This window comes from Sciurus vulgaris (assembly GCF_902686455.1).
Source record: "Sciurus vulgaris genome assembly, chromosome: 4".
NCBI classification, from domain to species: domain Eukaryota; kingdom Metazoa; phylum Chordata; class Mammalia; order Rodentia; family Sciuridae; genus Sciurus; species Sciurus vulgaris.
In genome coordinates, this window is record NC_136464.1 from 59,215,117 (window position 1) to 59,238,230 (window position 23,114).

The 23,114-nt window shown below is 35.3% G+C and overlaps 1 protein-coding gene across 3 annotated transcripts in view; it reads left to right on the plus strand.

The window, feature by feature from the left end:
* CTNNA3 (catenin alpha 3) overlaps positions 1-23,114 on the plus strand; it is a 1,874,587-nt gene that overhangs the window by 64,792 nt on the left and 1,786,681 nt on the right. For all 3 annotated transcript variants that reach the window (XM_079135772.1, XM_079135773.1, XM_079135774.1), the window contains exon 3: positions 8,497-8,689. In XM_079135772.1, coding sequence (XP_078991898.1) covers positions 8,497-8,689 — 193 coding nt within the window. The remainder of the gene's footprint in view (positions 1-8,496; positions 8,690-23,114) is intronic.

The window sequence follows — 23,114 nt, forward strand, 5'->3', positions numbered from 1 at the left end:
CCAAATTTTTCTTTGAATTGTATACTCCAGAAAACAGGCATCTTTTCTAAATAATAGTTACATTTGAAATGACAAAGTCATATATTCTAGGATTAGTAGGTTGAGTTGAGATCTTTTTGAGAAATATTGTCTTTAAATGTTGAGGTGTCTCAAAGCTTAGTTTGGTGACTTCTCTAGCTATACTTAGTTTTTAGAGATTTCATCCAATTTCTAATTTTAAAAATACTGCTCTTTGAGACTTTTGTAAGATTAGCAAACTACTGATAAATGAATAATTAAAATGAAAATGTAAGCAATAAGAAACATATCTCTAGCTCTCACCTCTCTCAACTCCAAAATTATATAGTAGTCTCTAATTTAGCAACTCTAATAGGCAAACCAAACATGCCACATGCCTAACACTGCTCTTGATTTCCCTTTATCTTAACTCTCCTTATCTAAGTGAATATTATCTGCATTTACTCTGCTGCCCAGGTGATATGCCATACAGTCATTCTTTTTTTTTTTTTTTGGGTACTGGGGATTGAACTCAGGGACACTTGATCACTGAGCCACATCCCCAGCCCTAGTTTGTATTTTTACTTAGAGACAGGGTCTCACTGAGTTGCTTAGCACCTCGCTTTTGCTGAGGCTGGCTTTGAACTTGTAATCCTCCTGCCTCAGCCTCCCGAGCTGCTGGGATTACAGGCGTGCACCACAGTGCCCAGCTCCATACAGTCATTCTTAGTGGCACGATTTTTCTTAACTCATATCTAATCTCTCAGCAAACCCTATTGACTTACTTTAGAATACTCAAATTTTGACAATTCTTGATAACTCCATTACTTCTGTTTGGAATAAGTCAGTGTGGTCTCCACTTGGACTATTGCAGTGGGTCTCTTAACTACTTTCCCTTCTTCCATTCCTAAACTTCTCTCCCCAGACTATTCTCCACAGATATCCAGAATGATTCTTTAAGATTTTAGGTCAGATTATTTTACTTTGTTATTCTAAACCCTTCAGTAGCTTCCAATTCCAAGAATAGACTGGAGAGTTTTGGCAATGATTTGCAAGGCCTGCATGATTTGATGTCTCCATACCAGACTTTGTGCTCTTAGGCTTAGGGCCACTACCTTCCTTCTGTTTCTGGAATGCACCAATCAAGCTCCTGTTTTGGAACCTTGTACTTGATATTTCCCGTTTTAGATGTTTTGCCCCAGGTATTCAAATGTCTTCCTCCCCTATTTCCTTGGGTCTTTTTTTTTTTTTTAACCTTATTAGAGAGATAATCCTTGATACCCAATCTTAACTAGCTCTTCCCCTTCACTCTCTAGTCCCTCACCTTTCTTCACAACATTTACCAATACCTGGTGTTTTATGCATTTACTAATGATTTGTTTATTCTCTGTTTGCAAAGTAGAATGAGGCTTACTGCCATATTTTTCTGTACAGCATAGGTGCTGTAACAGTATTTGCTGAATAAATGAATGGTGGAATTCAAAATTGCTTTTGTTTGTGAGTGATAGGTTGTTTAGCAAAAACTGGAAGAAACTAGTATTTGATATTAGTCTCAGTATGTGGTAATTTCCTGGTTGTGTTTAACTCTGGTGTTTTATACAGGATTATATTTCCTGGCTTAGAACATTTAGTGAGAATTGTTTATGTGTTTGGCGTGCAGATCTCTTTGCTTTGTTGAACCATCTGCATGACACAGAGGGCTGGTACAATTGGAGAGGACTCTACATGTTATTGTTCCTTAATCACTCAAATAGCTCATGTTAGCTGTAGTTGTTAACCTAACAGACAAACAAAACCCTAAATTGCATTTTAAAAAGGTGATGGTTGTTTTATACTTTTTGTGCCATTTGTGGTGAGGATTGTTATGGGTCGAATTGTCTCCTTGCCTTCCAAATTCACATGTTGAGGTCCTAATCCCAGAACTTTAAAATGTGACTGTATTTAGAGATAGAGCTAACAAAATTAAAATGAGTCATTAGGGTGGACCTTAATCCAATTTGACTGGTGTTCTTATAAAGAGAGGAGGTTATGATATACAGAGAGACACCAGCAATATGTGCTCATGTGTGAGAACATAAAAAGTGGCCATCTGCAAGTCAAGGAGAGGCCTCCGGAGAAACCAGACCAGGCTGACTGACATCTTGATCTTGGGTTTCTGGCCTCTAGGATTGTGAGAAAATAGATTTTGGTTGTTTAAACCTCCCAGTCTGCAGTATTTTGAAAAGCAGCCGTAGTAAACTAATGAAAGGATTGAAAAAAATGAAAATCAATAATAAAATAATAATAAAAAGAGCAGCTCTTTTTATTTATAGTTTGAAAACAAATCATGTAACTATAATACACTTGATTCTAGATCATTTTGAACTTATCAGGTCCCAAATAAACTATGTACGATAATTTATTTATTCAGAATTTGCAAAAATTCGCTTTTCTATGATACTAGACAGGGGAAACGACAAACAACAGTCACCACAACCAACTTCAAACCCACTTTAAGTCTTTCATTTTGATGACAGCTATCATGTGCCATCACTAAAATTAAATTTTAAGTTTGGTTTAATGACCAGCTCTCTTGGTAATCTGTTACCAACCACTCAACATTGTGGCTTTGGTTTAAGACTTTTAAAATCTTATGGTTTTGTTCATTTTTTCCCAATAAGTCAACTACTATGTATGTATTTATTATTTCCAGTAGGCTAGCTCTGGGTTTTCAGAATGAGTGAAGCGTGGCCCCTGCCCTTACTGAGTTCATGGTACAGCTGAGAGGTATTATGTGAATGCAAATAATGTTGTAATGAGTGATGCCAGGTGACTGTGAGAGGAGGCAGCCATCTATGTCCAGCTTGCAAACCTTTTCTGTTCTGAGCCTAAAAAGTAATCTGTGGTCAAATTACACGAATGGAAGATGAGAATGATAATTTAGTCAGGAGGAAAATTATAAGTTCTCTCATAAACCATTCTAAAGAGTTTGGATTTATCTTGTAGGCAGCAGGTAGCTGACTATTGGAGGTTTTTAATCTGGTGCAGGTATGTCAGATTTGTAGTTAACAGAGATGCCTCCAGTGGAGTGTGGAACTGTTGTGGAAGCAATGAGACCTCTTCCAAGACTCTTCTTAGAAGATTCAATGGGGAACAGAATTCTTGGGCATGATTTTTATTACAATAGATTGCTGGACAGGCTGAAATTGAGACCCCATTTCTATGTTGTGATGATGGGGACTTGGAGAGGAGGATAAGAGAGTGGGAGTAGACCAGAGGACCTCTGAGTTTCTGCCTCAGACTAAAGATGCCAGGTAATAAATACAGATGGAGGACAGTTGGATTGGTGGAAGGCTTCTACTTTTGGCATGCAGTGTTCAAAGTGTCTATTGAGTTAAATATTAACTCTTTCTTTGGCTTTAAAAACTTATTACTTAAGCTGAAACTTACTTCCTAGCCTTGTTTCTTACCTGCTTTCCTCCTGTTTTTGCCCTACAGTCTGTCACACTTGACTATCTGCAATTTTTTAGACAAAAATAACCTCTCTGTCCTTTTGCACATGGTTTTCTTCACCTGGCTCACCCTCCTTTCTATCTCTCCTGTTAGACCATTTGTCTTTAGGGGGCTCTTCTTGGAAGGCCTCCTTAATCCTTGAAAATGTTTGTATTCACAAGCACTTTCTTTGTATTTAGTATAAGCAGTTATTATTCTGTCTTCTATTGCAGCTAGTTGTGTATTTCTCATATTATCATCCTGGAGCTTACCCATATTTATTTCCTAACTCTCTTGGGTATTGTTTGAACACAGTATGTGCTCAATAAATGTTTATTGGCTTGAAATGAATTAAAAGAAAATTGTGGTTAGTTTTGGGGGACTGTTGAATGATAATCTAGAAGTACACTTTTGCTGGGTTCACAATCCTTTGATTTTCCTCAGTACTCTTGTTAGTAAGGATTGCTTAGGATAGGAAGTAAGGAACAGGTACAATTATCAATGACTTAAAGAATGGATATCCCCATCTTATTCCCAGAATGGGATGATATACCTTTTACTTTGATAAATCACTGATTTTACTTGTCTACAATTTTATTTTTTCTACTCTTCTAATTTATTTCAGAGCCCTGATGAAGTTTTAGATAATTAAAATGGTTTAAATGTCTTATATTTTATTTCATAAATTAAAATTAACTCGAGGGAATGAAAGCAGCTCTGAAGGCTCCCTGAGCTATTAGAAGAAGGTTAAAATTCAAAGTATTTTAACTCATAAACAAGAAAAGATAGCTGTTAATAAGGACTTTTAATATCACAATGATTGTAGAATTAAAAGAAAAAATTAGGCTGGGAAAGAACATGACTATAGAATATAAATGTGTTACCCAAGTTGGCATTAAAAGCTTTCCGCAAAGCTAATGAGTGAGATGCTAAAGCAATTCTTGCATTGATGCAACAAATGAAAGTAAATCACAACCTCATGTCATATCCTGCAATGTTTCTGTTGTGTGCTAGTGTGGCTTTATATAACGTCAGTTGAAGGCTAAGCATATCCATTTAATTTTCAGTATCTTTGGAGCATCTAGAGTAACCCACCTGAATTAGGAAAGATTACAAAAGGCTTTCTTTGTACTCTATTTTAACATATAAACATATGCCGTTTAAAGTATACTTGGTTTTGTGGAATTTTAAACTTGCAGAATTAATAAGGTAGGAGTTCCCCCCTCCCTTTTTTTTTCTTTTTGGTATTATTTGTAACCTCTAATTTAGGACCATTTCAATGGGAGCTCCTTCCTGTATCTTTGATGAAGCTATGTCTTTGTAGTTTAGCACAGATTTACAGACTAAAGGAAAGTGAGCAAGCCTAACTTCTCTAAATCTTCAAGCCTGGACTTTCCCCTCAGATGAGAAGGACCTTTAAGTTAGAAAAAAGAGGGGAAAGGGAAGGATGTGTATCAGTGATAAAATGTAAAGTTAGTCAACCATAAGCTTGGGTTCTACATTAGAATAATCTCTGCTACAAGTTCCAACTAAAGTTTTAAGTTCTTTATAAAAATAGAACTGAGTTTGTACTAAAAAAGAAAATGAGGAAACAGGAATTATTTTACAGAATAACTTGAAAGCTAATTTTACTGGTTGCTGGTATTCCTTCAGAGATGGGAGACCTTTTCAAATAACATATGCACCCCCACCTCCTTGGTAAGAATCATCTGCTGTAAGTGAGTCACAGTCACTGATGGGAGTAGGTTATATTCCTTAGGTGAGCTGGGGTGAACAAAAAAGTTCGAATTTCTTTTTTCCCACAGAATTGCTGTCGTATTTACTTTCTGAAATAAAATGACTCTTTGAGAATGTCACTAAACTTTAGTAAATATTAAGTGAGTGTATTGGGGTATTTTAAAAGAAGATATAGGTTCAAACAACTTATGCAAGTGAATAATTTACCAGTTGCAATTGCATTTGTTTTTTAAATGGAAGTGTAATGTTCTTATGCATTTTTTTCCACATTTCTTACTCTGGCATTTATTATAAGGAACAAAGCATTTCTGGAATGCTCATTTTAATTTCAAAGCCTAGGCTATTTAGTGGAAAACATTTGGTGCATGGAGGATCCAAACAATAGAGGAAGAATGTGCAGTGGGAAGCATCATGAATTGTGGTACTTAAAATATATTCAGAAGGAACATTTCAGACAATGATACTTATTCTTCCTTTTAAACAAAAGTTTTAAACTAGGTGTTATAGTTTGTTTTAATCTGGACAAATATCTTTTTCTCTTGCTATGTAAATTAGAGTGACAATAGTGGAATATTTGCCTTGTGGACTCTGTGAAAGCCCATGTAATAAATCAGGCTCATTCTTATCCTTATGTAAGTCATGGTGAAAACCCATGACTCTATTTAGCGGCTTGTAAAGCATATAGAATGTGCTTTGTTAGCTGCCCTCATCATCTTTACTGTGTTGGGGGAGGGAGTTCCAGGAGCAAGATAAGATTAGGCTCAGAGAATACCTTTGATGAATATTCTTATAACTTTATGTATCTACTTGGGGAACAGGCTAGGAAATACACATTAAGTACCAATATTTGTGTCATGTTACGCATTTTTAAAAACATATTACCTTAGTTACACAGTCTCAAAAGATAATGTGGTTGTTTTTATCAAATGAGCAAGGAAATAAAGACTTGCCACAAGACATTCTGCCATGGGTCATGAACACAGGAATAAAGAACATTAGAAGAAAACAGGATCTTTGGACAAGGGCAGGAGAATAGAAGATCAGACAAGAACGTTCATGTGCATATTTCCCCCATAGCTTGCAAGTGCTTAGTTCCTAGCTGAATACTATGTCCAAGTATCTAAATAAACACATCCCTAATGCTCCATAAACTATAAACAAGCAAAATTTTTAGAGGTTGCAGAACATAAAGGGTTTTGTAGAGTTGGTTGTTAAAGATGTGGTGCGTGATTATCATAAGCTTCAGCTATTTGATGAGATGCAGGAGTTTCCCTCTGTCTCTCTTTCCCTCCCGCCCCACCTCTTACTTGTTTTTAACTGACAAATAATTGTGTCTATTTAAGGGAAACGATGTTTTGATCTATCCATACAGCATAGAAAGATTCAATCAAGCTAATTAACAACCATTACCTCACTACCTTATTATTGGAACCTCTATTCAGTAGGAGTTTCAGGTCTTCTAATTTAGATACTGGATACAAGTCCCCTGCCTTTTCCTTTATGATGGAGGTTTTCAAGGTTTGCTTATAAAAATTTTACCCAGAATTTGATATTGGGATCTAAGTTTTAATTAAGAAATGGAAAGAATGAATATCTTTCAAAAAATAATTTGGTGTGAGGTTTTTTTTTTTTCAAATATAAATGCTAAATTTTCATTTCCAAATAATGCTCTTATCATGAGTTTGTTCTTATTTTTGTTAAGATTCTTTTCTTTCTCCCTCACAGCTTTATTAGGGTATAATTAACAAAAAAAGTTGTTTACATTTATGGTATACGTTTTGATGTTTTGATACACGTATACCTTATGAAGTGATTAAATCAATACAATTAGCACATTAATCACCTCACATACTTATTTTTTGTGATTAGGATTTTTAAAATTTTAAATAAACTTACACAAGCCATACAAGTTTATTATTAATTCAGACAATTAAAAATATAGACATTAAAAGACCCTCTTTTTAACTACTCAGTTTATCAAGCCATTTATATTCTATTTATTTAACACCTACCTGGTACATTTTCTGGGTGCTGGAGAACAAAATGTGCTTTGTGCTTTTATGGAGTTCATCTTTTTTAGTATTTACATTCTGAGTACATTTTGTTTATTAATAAACATATAAATAATGTCAGGCTCTACAAGTGTTTTTGTTACTGGTGGAGGTTTTCCTTAATTATTGTCTTCTTGAAAGAAAGATTTCAGTCTAGAGACACAATTAGAAAAGCATCAAGGGTTAGTGAGTGAAATGGAAGTATGCCTCTGACATGGAGTGCAGTTCCTTCAACAGAGGACACGATCTTGGGGCTTCCATGTGGCATGGTTTTTTATTTGGTCTAGGAATTTCTCTTCATTTGAATTATGTGTTTGGGGTGGTTACCGTGATTTCCTGCTGTGGCTTATTGCACCCGAGCAAATTTAGTCATATTGGGAATTTTTCCAGTATATAGTGAATTCATTTTCTACTTACCAAGTGGTAAGAATGGCCACTTGGTTGCTGCCCAAGGCAGAGCCTACATTTCTTTTCCTTATCTCCCTTGCTCATGTCTACCTAGCCAACCAACATTTTGAGAGAAACAAAATTGAGTAAGGGGATAGAGTGTGAGAAGGTGGTAATGGGGGTGGTCAGGAAAAGCATCCGAAGAGGGGACTTTGAGTAGGACCTGTTGGAGAGGCCCAGTGAGGTAGGGGAGAGTGTAGGAGAGATTAGAGAGGTTGCAAAGGGCAAGAAAGATCATAAAGGAGATTTGGGCTTTGTACCCCTGAGGTAACCACTGCTATATATATATATATTTTTTTTTTTTTTTTTGAGAGTGTTCTCATTTAATATCAATAATTTCTATTATCAGCCTAAACAGTCTAATACCTACCTAATTCTTATTTTTGATTCCCTCAAAATAGATTGCTGGCTACAAAGTTATATATATTTTATTTTAGAATTTGATAATTTTGAGACAATTTTCTACTTTTCCTACTTTTGACTGTTTTATCTAGACTTTATATTTTTCCAGATGCAGTTTTTAATTAAAACACATACACACATATACACTGTCATCTCAAGTATTCTTTCAATAGTAAAGCTGAAGAGATTCAGTATCTATGACTCTTCATTCCATTGTATCTTTCTTTAGCTGATTATGCTGCTTTTGGTGATTTGACTTGATGTTTGGGGATGTACCCAGAGTACTGGTAATGAATCACTTTACTGTGAAATACTTTTCTTCTGGGCTATAATATCTCAAGACTGTCCCCCCAGATTGTCTCATGAGTTACTTGTGTTTTTCCAATTTTAGGTTACCACACTTGTAAATTGTCCCCAGAATCCTTCCAACAGGAAAAAAGGACGTTCAAAAAGAGCCAGAGTTCTTCTAGCTTCTGTGGAGGAAGCAACTTGGAATTTATTAGACAAGGGAGAGAAGATTGCCCAGGAAGCCACTGTTTTAAAGGAAGAGCTTACTGCTGCGCTCCAGGAAGTTCGCAAAGAAAGTAAGTATTCTAGTCCTGGTCAGGAGAAAACTGCATATCCTTAGGGTGCTAGTTATTGACTTAGATTTATGACTGTTTTGTTTCTGTTGGCTTGAGTTTATTAGTCTTTCACAGAGCTGTGAAGACCTAGCTGTGGGAGGCAGAGTGGCTCATTAGACAGCTCCAAGGCTCAGCATCCCAGTCCTGGCTCTTCTCCTTAGTTGTTTGGTCCCTACAGACAACTCCCCCCTAACCATACAATAACTTATCTATAATAAACAAAGAGAAGAGTAATGAAGCTGAAGACATATTTGCTTATACATAAATAAATTATAAAATTTCTTGTAAACAGTTGGAGATAGAAGCTTCAGATATGAATGCCTCAGAGTCACATTTTTTATTTTTAAATTTTCTGGAAGTTTAGGTTTACTAAACTTTAAAAACATGCTTTGAATAAACTAGGCATAACACATATCCCAGCTTAGTATTAGTTAATAAAGGCATTTATTTCAACTTTTCTTATTTTTCTTGTGATAATAGAATAAATTTTCTAATGACTGTAAGCATCTATCACCAGGTTTTTTCATTTTGTTACATATGACTTTTCAATTTTCCCAGCACCATTTGTTGAAGAGGCTGTCTTTTCTCCAATGTATATTTTTGGCACCTTTGTCTAGTATGAGATAACCATATTTATGTGGGTTTTTCTCTGTGTCTTCTATTCTGTACCATTGATCTATATGTCTATTTTGGTGCCAATACCATGCCGTTTTTGTTACTTTGGCTCTGTAGTATAGTTTAAGTTCTGGTATTGTGATGCTTCCTGCTTCACTCTTCTTTCTAAAAGTTGCTTTGGTTATTCTGGGTCTCTTAGTTTTCCAAATGAATTTCATGATTGCTTTTTCTAGTTCTATGAAGAATGCCATTGGAATTTTAATAGGAATTGCATTAAATCTGTATAACACTTTTGGTAGTATGGCCATTTTGACAATATTAGTTCTGTCTATCCAAGAGCATGGGAGATCATTACTTTTTCTAAGGCCTTCTTCAATTTCTTTCTTTAGTGTTCTGTAGTTTTCATTATAGAGGTCTTTCACCTCTTTTGTTAGATAAATTCTCAAGTATTTTTTTTTTTTTGAGTATATTGTGCTCTCTTTTTTAAATATATTTTTGTATGTGATTTGCCAGAATTTCATTGAGAATTTTTGTGTCTTTGTTAATCAGGGATACTGGTCTGAAGTTTCTTTCCTTGATGTGTCTTTGTCTGGTATGTCAGGGTGATACTAGTCTCATAGAATGAGTTTGGAAGAGTTCTCTCCTTTTCTATTTCATGGAATAATTTGAGGAGGATTAGTGTTAGTTCTTCCTTGAAGGTCTTTTTTTTTTCTGTCTGTTTTATTTTATTTTATTTTTATTAAAAATCATAAATTTACATAGGGTAATGTTGCTTGATTCATTCTGTTATTTTTTTCCCTTCCCCCCACCCCTCCAACCCCTCTTTTCCCTCTATGCAGTCCTTCCTTCTTCCATTCTTACCACCCTCCTTATCCCTAACCCTAAACCTAACCCTAACCCTAACGCTAACCCCTCCTACCCCCCATTATATGTCCTCATCTGCTTATCAGCGAGATCATTCGTCCTTTAGTTTTTTGAGATTGGCTTATCTCACTTAGCATGATATTCTCCAATTTCATCCATTTGCCTGCAAATGCCATAATTTTATCATTCTTCATGGTGGAGTAATATTCCATTGCATATATATGCCACAGTTTCTTTATCCATTCATCAACTGAAGGGCATCTAGGTTGGTTCCACAATCTGGCTATGGTGAATTGAGCATCTATGAACATTAATGTGGCTGTATCTCTGTAGTATGCTAATTCCTTGAAGGTCTTTTAGAACTTGGCTGAGAATCCATCTGGTCCTGAGTTTTTCTTGGTTGGTAGGCTTTTGATGACATCTTCTATTTCATTGCTTGAAATTGATCTGTTTAAATTGTGTATGCCCTCCTGCTTCAGTTTGGGTAGATCATATGTCTCTAGAAATTTGTCAGTGTCTTCAAGACACTTGAAGACACTGAGTATAGATTTGTAAAATAGTTTCTAATTGTCTTCTGTATTTCAGTGGTGTCTGTTGTGATATTTCCTTTTTCATCATGAATTTTAGTAATTTGAGTTTTCTATCTCTCTTCATTAGTGTAGGTAAGGATTTTTCAATTTTATTTATATTTTCAGAGAACCAACTTTTTGTTTTGTCAATTTTTTCAATTGTTTCTTTTGTTTTAATTTCAACTCTGCTTTTAATTATTTCATGTCTTCTACTGCTTTTGGTGTTGATTTGTTCTTTCTAGGGCTTTGAGATGTGATGTTAGGTCATTTATTTGTTGACTTTTTATTCTTTTAAAGTATGAACTCAATGCAATGAACTTTCCTCTTTGCACTGCCTTCACAGCATCCCAGAGATTTTAATATATTGTATTGATATTTTCATTTACCTCTAAGTATTTTTTTTCCTCCCTGATTTCTTCTGCTATTCATTTGTCATTCAATAGCTTGCTGTTTAGTCTCCAGGTGTTGGAGTAGCTTCTATTTTTATTTTATTATTGATTGCTAGTTTCATTCCATTATGATCTGATAGAATACAAGGTGATATTTCTATTGTTTTTGTATTTGCTGAGAGTTGCTTTCTGGCATATCCTATGGTCTCATTTAGAGAAGGACTGATGTGCTGCTGAGAAGAAAGTGTATTTGCTCATTGATGGATGAAATACTCTATACATGTCTGTTCAGTCTAAATCATTGATTGTATTATTTAGTTCTATAGTTTCTTTGTTTAGTTTTTGTTTGGAAGATCTATCCAGTGATGACAGAGTTATGTTAAAGTCACCCAGTATTATTGTGTTGTGGTCTATTTGAATCTTGAAATAGAGAAGGGTTTGTTTGATGTATGTAGATGCTCCATAGTTTAGGGTATATATATTTATGATTGTAATGTCTTATTGGTGTATGATTCCCTTAAGCAGTATGAAATGTCTTTCTTTATCCCTTCTGACTAACTTTAATTTGAAGTTAACTTTGTCGGATATATAGATGGAAACCCTGCTTGTTTATGCAGTCCATGTAAGTGATATGATTTTTTCCCAACCTTTCACCTTTCAGTCTGTGTATGTCTTTTCCTGGGAGGTGAGTCTCTTGGAGACAGCATATTGTTGAGTCTTAAACTCCAGTCTGCCAGTCTATGTCTTTTGATTGATGACTTTGGTCCATTAACATTCAGGGTTATTACTAAGATATGATTTGTATTCCAGGTCATTTCGGTTTATTTTTGGTCTCTAACTTGACTTAGTTTCTCCTTTGTTTGACCTTTCCTTTAGGGTAGTTCCTCCCTTTGCTGGTTTTCATTGATTTTTTTCATTTCCTCCTCATGGAATATTTTGCTGAGAATGCTCTATAATGCAGGCTTCTAATTTTGAATTCTTTTGACTTTTGTTTATCATGGAAGGTTTTAATTTATCTTTAAATCTGAAGCTTAATTTTGCTGGGTATAAAATTCTTGGTTGTCATCCATTTTCTTTCAGAGCTTGATATGGGTTATTCCAGGACCTCCTGGCTTCGAGTGTCTGGGTTGAGAAATCAGCTGAAATACAAATTGGTTTCCCCCTATATGTTATTTGCTTTTTTTCTCTTGCAGCCTTTAAAATTCTATCCTTATTCTGTATGTTAGTCATTTTCATTATAATGTGCCTTATGTGGATCTGCTGTAATTTTGTATATTTGGAGTCCTGTAAGCCTCTTATAGTTGAATTTCCATTTCTTTAGATTTTGGTAATTTTCTGATATTATGTCATTGAAACCATTGTGCATGCCTTTGGTTTGTATCTCCATACCTTTATCTATTCCAGTAAATCTTAAATTTGGTCTTTTCATGTTATCCCATATTTCTTGGAAATTCTGTTCATGGTTTCTACCATCTTCTCTGTGTGGTTGACTTTATTTTCAAGAGTATATTTTGTCTTCATTGTTTGAGGTTCTGTCTTTTAAGTGTCTAGTCTGTTTGAATTTTTAATTTTGTTTATTGTTTCCTCCATTTTGAGGATTTCTGTTTGATTCCTTTTTATAATCTCTTCTTTATTGAAGTGATCTTTCACTTCACTTCCTGTATTTTTTCTCTGATTATATCCTTTATTTTGAAGATTAATCTAAGTATATTTTTTCTAAACTCCTTCTTTGAAATTTCTTCTACTGTAATGTCTGTTGATTCTATTGTTGGACCATCTTGGTTTGTTTGAGGCACTTTGTTCCTTTGTTTTTTCATATTGTTTGTGTGTCTTTCAATCTAGTATTTGAATATGAAGCAGTACAGTTCCTACCCTGTGGTCTTATAGTGTCCCTGAAGGCTTTCAGTACCTTACCCTTAAGGGGGAGAACAATATTAACAATACCCAATGCAAATGATATACCACCTTAAGCCAAATGGCTCCTATTAAGGTGTTTACAGTTTTGTTTCAATAAACAGAAATGTTGTGTTCAATCATTATCTACAATATAAACAATAAATTTATTAAAAGGGTTTACTATTACAAATAATGGACAATGAGGGAACAGAAGTAGTGTAAGATGTGATGTTTATGAGGGAGGAGAGATGATAAAGGTAAAAATTTATAATAAGAGCAAGGGAGGAATTAATAGAGGTTGGCTGTTAGTATGAGAGAAATGAGAAAGAGAATCCAGGGAGACAGATAGGTCAGTGAAAAAATATATACAGATTAAAAAAAAAAAGAAAAAAAGTAAAAATATAAGAATACACAACAAAACTGTAATATACTATTCAGATATTCCATTCCTCAATAAGAAAAAAAAAAAAAGAAAAAAGGAAAGTCTCAATGGAAAATTAAGTGATTGCTTCCATTGGCTTTCAAAAATTTTCTTAGCTTCCCTTCTCCACTGAGTGGTGGGGTTGTCTGAAGTTTGATGCTAGCTTCAGTCCTGTGGGTGCTGGATTGGTTGGGTGGGTGAGCCAATAGCAGGATGCCCTCACACCCTCTTCCAGTCTTCCCACCCATTGTAGACCTCACCCCCGCACTTCAGGGCTCACTGAACTGGAGAGAGCCTGGTTTTCTCCAGTTTCTCCAACCTGTGCTCCCCCTGGAGAACTGCCCCTAGTCTCTAACTTTCCACAGGCTTGCAGGACACAAACTGGTCCATGCAAATCCAGCTGCCATCTGATGGACCTGGGTTTCAGCTTTCCCAGGCCCTGTCTTACTTCAGTCCCAAAATCTCAATGCCCTTTCAACTTGCAGAGAGGCCACCAGGGATGTGCTCACATAAAGGAGTGACCCTGCAAAGAGGCAACCATATGGCAGCCACTAGCACACCAAGCAGAAAGACCTCAGGTGCAACCAGAACTGAGGTACCTGACTGGTTCCAGACTAAGGTGACTGTATCCTGATATGGTGGCAGTGGCAAACCTGCAGGCCCTGGCTAGTGTCCCCAGATGACAGTGACTGTGTGTAACCAAACCTGCGAGTATTATGACAGTGGAGTTCCAGGCAGCAAGGGGCAGTGGGCAGTAGGGTCTTGTGAATTGCTCTGCTATAAACATTGGTATGTATATATCACTATAGTATGCTGATTTTAGTTCTTTTGGTTAAATACCAAGGGGTAGAATAGCTGGGTCATATAGTGGTTCCATTCCCAGTCTTTTGAGGAAACTCCTTGCTTATTTCCATTGTGTTTGTACTAATTTACAGTCCCACCAACAATGGGACTGCACCACCCTCTACATACTCACCAGCATTTATTTGTGTTCTTGATGATTGCCATTCTAACTGCAATGAGATGAAATCTCAAATACCATTATAGTTTGTGAGTGTGTGACTGGGGATTGAGCCCAGGGGTATTTACCACTGAGCTACACTCCAGTTCTTTATTATTATTATTTTCACAGACTGCATTTTGATTCATTGTACACAAATAGGGTACAACTTTTGATTTCTATGGTTGTGCATGATGTAGATTCATACCATTTGTGTAAGCATACATGTACATAGGGTAATGATGTCTGTCTCATCCACCATCTTTCATACCCCTGCCCCCAGCTCTTTTTTGAGACAGGGTCTTGCTAAGTTAGAGGCTGGCTTCAAACTTGTGATCCTCCTTCGCCACCCTTCAGACTATCTGGGATTATAGGCATCTGCTACCACTCTCAGCTCCTCAGTATAGTTTTTTTTTCCTCAGTATAGTTTTGATTTTCATTTTCCTGGTTGTTAAGGATATTGAACATTTTTTTTTGGTATATTCATTGGCTATTTGTGTTTCTTCTTTTGAGAAATGTCTCTTGTTCGCTTGCTCATTTATTGATTGGGTTATTCATGTTTTGGTGGTAAGTTTTTAGTTTTTCATATATTCTGGATATTAATCCTCTGTTGAAAGGGTAGCTGAGAAAGATTTTCTCTCATTCTGAAGGCAGTCTCTTCATACTCTTAACTGTATCTTCACTATGTGAAGTTTTTAAATTTGATGCCATCCTACTTATTGTTTCTTGGTTTTATTTCTTGAGGTTCAGGAATATCATTAAGGAAGTCAATACCTGTGACAATATGTTGAAGTGTTGACCGTATGTTTTTTCTATCAGTTGCAGATTTTCTGGTCCAATTCCTAGGTATTTGGTCCACTTTGAGTTGACTTTTGTGCAGGGTCATAGGGCTCTAGTTTTATTCTTCTACATATGGATATCCAGTTTTCCTAGCACAATTTGTTAAAAAGGGTATTTTTTTTTCTGGGTGCAGTGTGCATGCATGTACACACACGTATGTATATGATGCAGGTGATTATTTGTTATTAGTGCATGTATATGTAAAGCAACTGTAGTTTCTTTATCCATTTACCTATTGACACTTTAGACCACTTGCTTTCTTATCTTGGTTATTGTGATTATTATTGCAATGAACATGGATCATATGATAATTCTATTTTTGATTTCTTTAAAAGCCTCCATATGGTTTTTTTAATAGAAAGTTAACCTTGTTATATACTTTATGTATGATTTATATTTTATAAGAATTCTTCAGATAACATAGAAAACATAATATGTGAAATAATTTGAAAGAAATTTGTCATTCCTCCTTGTTTCCTTCTGTCTCAGACCCACTTTTTTCTTGTGTTTTCTATCATAACCTTAGTTACCAAGTTAGTTTAGACTCTTCTTATTCCATTCTCCCTTCCAGTTATTTTCTATGTTTAACAAATTTTTACTGCCTGTGTTTCCTTGTTCCTCCTTCTTCATTCCTAACTTTGCTTTCTGAATTTAGGATTACTGCATTAGTCTTGCTCCAAAAGGAATTAAAAATGAAAATATGTTTGTTTTCTGTTCTTGTTTCAAATTAGTTTTAGTAACTATTGGAGGATTAGGGGGGCAATCTTTTTAGACAGTTTTAACTGTAAAATCTCACTCCTAGGGCATTTAATGATTTAGCTTCCACCATTCTCTTTCATTCCATTTCCTGGTATGGACCTCTATTAAACTTTTCTCTAAATAAGAACTTGCAGTATTTTGAATGGTCAGTGTTACTGTTACCGTATATTCCTTCCACTTGGATTGCTCTTCTCATTCAGTCAGTCTAGCAAAGATCAGCCCAGGTCATCTTTCCTAGGAAGTGCTTTCTGACCCTTGCATGCAGATTTAGATGATCCTTTTCTGTACCCTCACGTACTCTGAGCATCTTTTTCACAGGACTAACCATCCCATATAGCAAACATTGATTTAGTTGTTTAGTAAATCTGGGTTCTTAGTTCCTTGAGGATAGTAGGTACCAGGTCTCATTTAATTTATAACACCTGACACATAACTAATATTTGGTTAATGTTTGTTAAATAAATTTTAAAAAAGCATCATTTTATAATATAAATTTTATAATGTTTTTATCTTGACTCGTGACAAATTACCTCTTTTAATTATGGTTTATTTTTTGGATCTTTGATAAGGAATATGAGCCCTATTCTGATATTGTTTTTCTCTGAAAATGTGATATATTTGACAACATAGTTTCTTGATACTGTCTGTTAATAAACATGTAAGACATCAGTCATTTTTAGAAGGGAACAATAATTATCATGAGGATATTTGCTTTTGTTTTTAAAATAGGTCAACTTTTTTAGTCCATAAAAGTATATTGTTTTAAAAATAAATCTTTAGAGAAGGCTGGATTCTAGGATCGTGCAGTAAATTCTTCCTCATGTTCTATTATAATGTATGAAATACATATACATGTCATATGCTGCATACATAACAGATACATTTGGTTAAAGATCACCAAGTGCTTTATACTCTAATTCTTTTGACAAACTACCACATTGTACTGCTGCCACTTCAGTGTGGGAGGAAAGCAGCAAAATGAAATATGGTTCTGGAATTTGAGGAATGGCTAATGCTAATGCTTATTCTATGGAAAACAGAGATAGTGAGAACATTGTTCCCCAAAAACTTAAAAGGAATTTCAGCTCAGTGGTGGAGCTGAAGTTTTAGGAGAATGGAGTCTGATCCAATTAACTCTGTATTTATCATAAAAACGTTTTAAATAGTTTCCTGCCCCTTTTTTTTCAAAGGACTTTGTTTAGTGGCATAATGTGAAGGACTAATGAAGAGCAACAGATAAGTTTAAAGCATTTGGAAAAGTAAAAAGATATTGAAAGTAGAGGATAGTTTTATTTATATATTTGTTAACTTATTTTCAAGAAGAATTTTGAGACTAATATAGAAATTTTCTCTTTTAATAAAGACATGGTGTAATTTACATGGTCCTACTACAGGATTCTGTTTTTTTTTTTTTTTTCTTGTTTTTGTTTTATTGCCTTTGGTGTATTTAGTTATATATTTGAAGTATAATATTTGCTTTAAACCTTTTATTTGTTAACTCCTTATTTATACTTATCGGAGTCATCTGGATTTTATTTCTATTGATTGATGTTTTTTTCCTTGACTGTGAGTTACATTTCTTCATTTCTTGGTATGACTAGTAATGTTTGATTATATACTTAACAATATCAAAAGTAGACTGTAGAGATTCTGGATACTGTTACCTTTCTCTGAAGAGTTTTGCTTCAGGAGGTGGTTAAGCTAGTGCCAGTCACCAGGATTTGTGAAGCCTTTTAAAAAAGTTAAGTCTATTTTGGTTTTATCTTTTAGTCTAACACAATTCTTAGCCCTGGTGACATAGTCTTCTTTACTTCTATACTATGGGCTTTGTGAAGTTTCGAACGATGATTTGTTTATCAAGTCATCTAACATACAGAATTCAAACATCAACCTCTGTTTCTGAATTAAGAAGCAATTAAATCACTGCTAGCTTTTTTCTTTTTTCTTTTCCTTTTTGGACTTACAAGTATTGCTTTCTACTGTATGCTTTGACATTGCCTCAGTGCCTGCAGGGGTTAGTTATAGACTATAGGAAACTTCATGTGCAAGACACCCTCTATCTGTGGTTTCCTCATTTGTGAGATTTTTATCCTCATTATCCATTTGCTCTGTCCTTCCCCAAACTCTGTCCTGTGTCATCTCAAGTCAGTAAGATTGTGGCTTTCTACCTGAGTTTTAACTGTCATATGCTGTCACACTGTCCTCAGAGGAAATGCCAAATAAATGTAACTCTCAATTCAATTTGTTTTTCTTCTTTCAAAAGTTGAATACTTTCTAGTTTCTGCTTGCTTTTGGTCATCAGGTACCTTCAGCTGGTTGTTTTATATATTTTGTCTGTTATCTGTGAGAGGAATAGTCAGATACTATAACATTTACTATAACATTACTAGCCCTAGAAACTACCACTTTCATTTATATCTTGTTTTTCTTTCGAGTATATAATTCAAATCTGAAAATTAGTTCCTTTCAGCAAGTTGAAGATGTTATTATTTTACCTTCTGGATTCCATTGTTTCCATTGAGAAGTTAGCTATCAGTCTGATTGCTACTTCTTTGAACTTCTTCTATCATTTCTCTCTGCCTTATTTTAACATATTTTCTCTTTATCTTTTGTTTTATTAATATTATGATCTGTTTTGATTTGAGGTTTTTTTATGGGTGGGTGTTTTTCTTGCTAGGATAAACATCTATTCTGGAGAATTCTTGATCATTTTCTCTTCAAATATCTCTTTGCTGTTTCTCTTAATCTTCTTTTTAGACTATGATTACACATTTAAGTTTTTATTCACCATGTCTTTCATGTCCTTTATTCTTGTTTCTGTATTTTATATTGGTTTTCTCTGATGGTTTAATATGGAATTTTTCTATTAACTTATACTATTTTTAATAGTCACATTTTTTGGTTCAAGAATTTCCATTTCCATTTCTTTCTTCCTTTTTTTTTGCTTTTATGAATTTTAATTATTTGCTAGATTTTCCATTTTTTTGAACACCTGAATTGCAGTTAATTTCCATTTTGATATGTTCAATGTTTGTTTCTAATATCTGTTTTTTCATATTGGATTTTCAAGTATATAATAATCTCCTGATATGTTGAATAATTTTTAATTGAATGCTGGGCATTATTGTGAAAAATCATAGAATGAATTTTAAAGGTAGGTCTATTTCTGGCTAGTCTCTACTTCTAGGAGTAGTACTTCAGAAGTTCCAGTTAAAATCATGGAATATTCAACATGCATAAATCTAAAGCATTTTCATACGCAAGCAATGAAACAGCTGAAAGGGAAATGAGGAAAACAATTCCATTTGCAATAGCCAAAAAAAAAAAAAAAAAAAAAAAATTCTTGGGAATCAATCTAACCAAAGAGGTAAAAGGTCTCTACAATGAAAACTAAAAAACATTGAAGAAAGAAATTGAGGAAGACCTTAGAAGATGAAAAGATCTCCCATGTTCTTGGATAGGCAGAATTAATATGATCAAAATAGCCATACTACCTAAAGTGCTACACAGATTCAATGCAATTCCAATTAAAATCCCAATGATGTACCTTACAGAAATAGAGCAAGCAATCATGAAATTCATTTGGAAGAATAAGAAACCCAGAATAGCTAAAGCAATCCTTAGCAGGAAGAATGAAACAGGGGATATCACAATACCAGAACTTCAACTATACTACAAAGCAATGGTAACAAAAACGGCATGGTATTGGCACCAAAATAGACAGGTAGATCAATGGTACAGAATAGAGGACATGGACACAAACCCAAATAAATACAATTTTCTAATACTAGACAAAGGTGCCAAAAATATGCAATGGAGAAAAGAAAACCTGTTCAACAAATAGTGCTGGGAAAACTGGAAATCCATATGCAACAGAATGAAACTAAACCCCTATCTCTCACCCTACACAAAAATCAACCTTGAAATCAGACCAGAGACCCCGCATCTTATAGAAGAAAAAGTAGGTCCAAATCTTCACCTTTTTGGCTTAGGATCAGACTTCCTTAACAGGACTCCCATAGCACAAGAAATAAAAGCAAGAATCAATAACTGGGATAGATTGAAACTAAATAGTTTTCTCTCAGCAAAGGAAACTCAGCAATGCAAAGAGAGAGCCTACAGAGTGGGAGAATATCTTTGCCACTCATACTTCGATAGAGCACTAATTTCCAGAATATATAAAGAATTCAAAAAACTCTACACCAAGAATACAAGTAACCCAATCAACGAATGGGCTAAGGATATGAACAGACGCTTCACAGAAGATCTACAAGCAATCAACAAACATATGAAAAAATGTTCACCAGCTTTAGTAATAAGAGAAATGCAAATCAAAACTACACTAAGATTCCATCTCACCCCAATTAGAATGGCTATTATCAAGAATATAAGCAACGATAGGTGTTGGAGAGGATGTGGGGAAAAAGGTACACTCATACATTGCTGGTGGGGCTGCAAATTAGTGCAGCCACTCTGGAAAGCAGTGTGGAGATTCCTTAGAAAACTTGGAATGGACCTGCCATTTGACCCAGCTATCCCACTCCTTGGCCTATACCCAAAGGACTTAAAATCAGCATACTACAGAGATACAGCCACATCAATGTTCATAGCTGCTCAATTCACAATAGCCAGACTGTGCAACCAGTCTAGATGTCCTTTAATTGATGAATGGGCAATGAAACAGTGGTATATATATACAATGGAATATTACTCAGCTATAAAGAATAATAAAATTATGGTATTTGCAGGCAAATGGATGAAAGTGGAGAATATCATGCTAAGTGAGATAAGCCAATCTCAAAAATCCAAAGGACTAATGATCTCGCTGATAAGCAGATGATGACACATAATGGGGTACGGGAGGGGGGCAAGAATGGAGGAAGGAGGGACTGTATAGAGGGAAAAGAGGGGTGGGGGGGTGGGGGGAAGGGAAAATGATAGAATGAATCAAACATCATTACCCTATGTAAATGTATGATTATGCAAATGGTATGCTGTTACTCCATGTACAAACAGAAACAACATGTATCCCATTTGTTTACAAGAAAAATAAATTAAAAAAATCAACTATAAAATGATAAATGTTTGAGGTTATGGATATGCTGATTACCTTGATCTGGTTGTTACATTGTACATATATGTATGGTGAAATATCACACTATGACCCATAAGCATGTACAATCATTATGTCATTAAAAAATTTAAAAATGAAAAAAAAAACATCATGGGATATTTATTAGATGCTCCCTCCAAGGCAGACTCAGAACTCTAATTTCCTTAATTTCCTGAAGAAGTGTTTAAAAGTATTTGCTGAACTTCTCATTCACTCAGATGCTACATTTTTTTGACTCTCAGTTGTTCAGCCTATCGATCACTTGGATTTTCATAATTACAGTCAATCGTCAACTGTGGGTAGATTTAGGATCCAAATGTCAAAAAAAAAAATTTAAAAATTTAGTAAAAAATATGGGTCAATACTTTTTAGGCTTTGAGGGAAGAGTGAGATTTATTAAATATGAAAAAATACTATAAAAACAGATATATTTTGGTATATCAAGAATATCAAGGGCTGGGGAGATAGCTCAGTTGGTAGAGTGCTTGCCTTGCAAGCACAAGGCCCTGGGTTCAATCCCCAGCACCACCAAAAAAAAAAAAAGGAATATCAAGATTAAGAACTTTTTTACATAAAAATTCTTAAAATGAAGACACAGTGAAAATATTGGGATTAATATCAACATAGAGAACTGACACCATCCAGTGGAGTCAATTTGGCATGGGAGACAAACGGGTAGCGAGACTCTTGAATTTATTGATGATTTAGGTTTATTGATGATTCAGGAACCCGGGAACACCGGCACTCGAGGAGAGCCGGCTTATATTCCCTCCAGGAGGCAGAGGGTAGGGCCAACGCTAGTTAAGTGAAGATCAGGTGAGGAGCTAGCTGTCCAATCACGGTAAAGGCAAAAATGAGCAGGCATGAGCAGGAGCACTCGGGAACACATGTGCATGCGTTGTGTGTGTGGACTTATTTGAATACGGCCAATGATAAAGCATCTAGGTGTGTTTATGTTAACTGACTTCCTCACCACCGATGTGATCAAAACAACTTCTGGCTGGCTGCCAGGTGCCATCTTGGCATAGTCTGCATGGCATAGCCCCCAACTTCTCCCCCTTCCTTATATGAAAATGAAGCTGGCAGGGATCGTGTCTGTCTTAGGTCCCAGGAATCAACATCCTGTCCTTACCTGTCATCAAAGGATACCTAAGCAGGGTTGGCTCTTCTGTTTTAGGTTGGTACAGTGTTCTCCCGTGGTTACACATCTTTGACTACCGATCCAGCATACTAAGCCATATATTGGGAGATTGTCCTGCTTCAAGGGTGGCCGTGGCCTGCCTTATGATCACATTATGAGCCTGTTGACTGGCTTTGAGGCATTTGCAAATGTAGAATAGAATTAACAGAAGCACACCCAAGCTTATTAGTGTGAGACTTAAGTCCCCCAAATTTGGTGCCAAATTGTGTTAGTTTATTTAATGCTCCCGGTTTGACTTCCACCTTAGTGGCGTTTATGGTGAGGATTTGTTGTCGAAGCCTTGTTACTAGCTTGTCGAATCCATCTGTCCATTTTGTGTGATCTATGAAGACAACTGTCTAGAGAAGTTCTCATTAGAAGTCACAAAAAGGAAAGGGAGAGCTAGGCACACAGAAATATATGAAAAAACAATTGTTTCACTCTCTCTACATATTTCAGTATTAACTCCATTAACCTTTTGATCAGTGCACTTTCCTTTACTTATAGATCCTCCTTTTACAAAAGCCAGGAGGCTTATATCCATATATACCTTAGGCCTGCATAAGGACCAGATGGATAAGGGGTTGAAATTACCTTTATATTCCAAATTTTCTATAAAATCTTCTGTGCTTTGAGATGTGATATATATTTGACTAGGCAAACACCAAAGTCCAAAAGCCAGATTACTGGAGACCTTTTTATCAGGTCCTAGATGCTGATAAGCTTCCCATAAAAGAGGC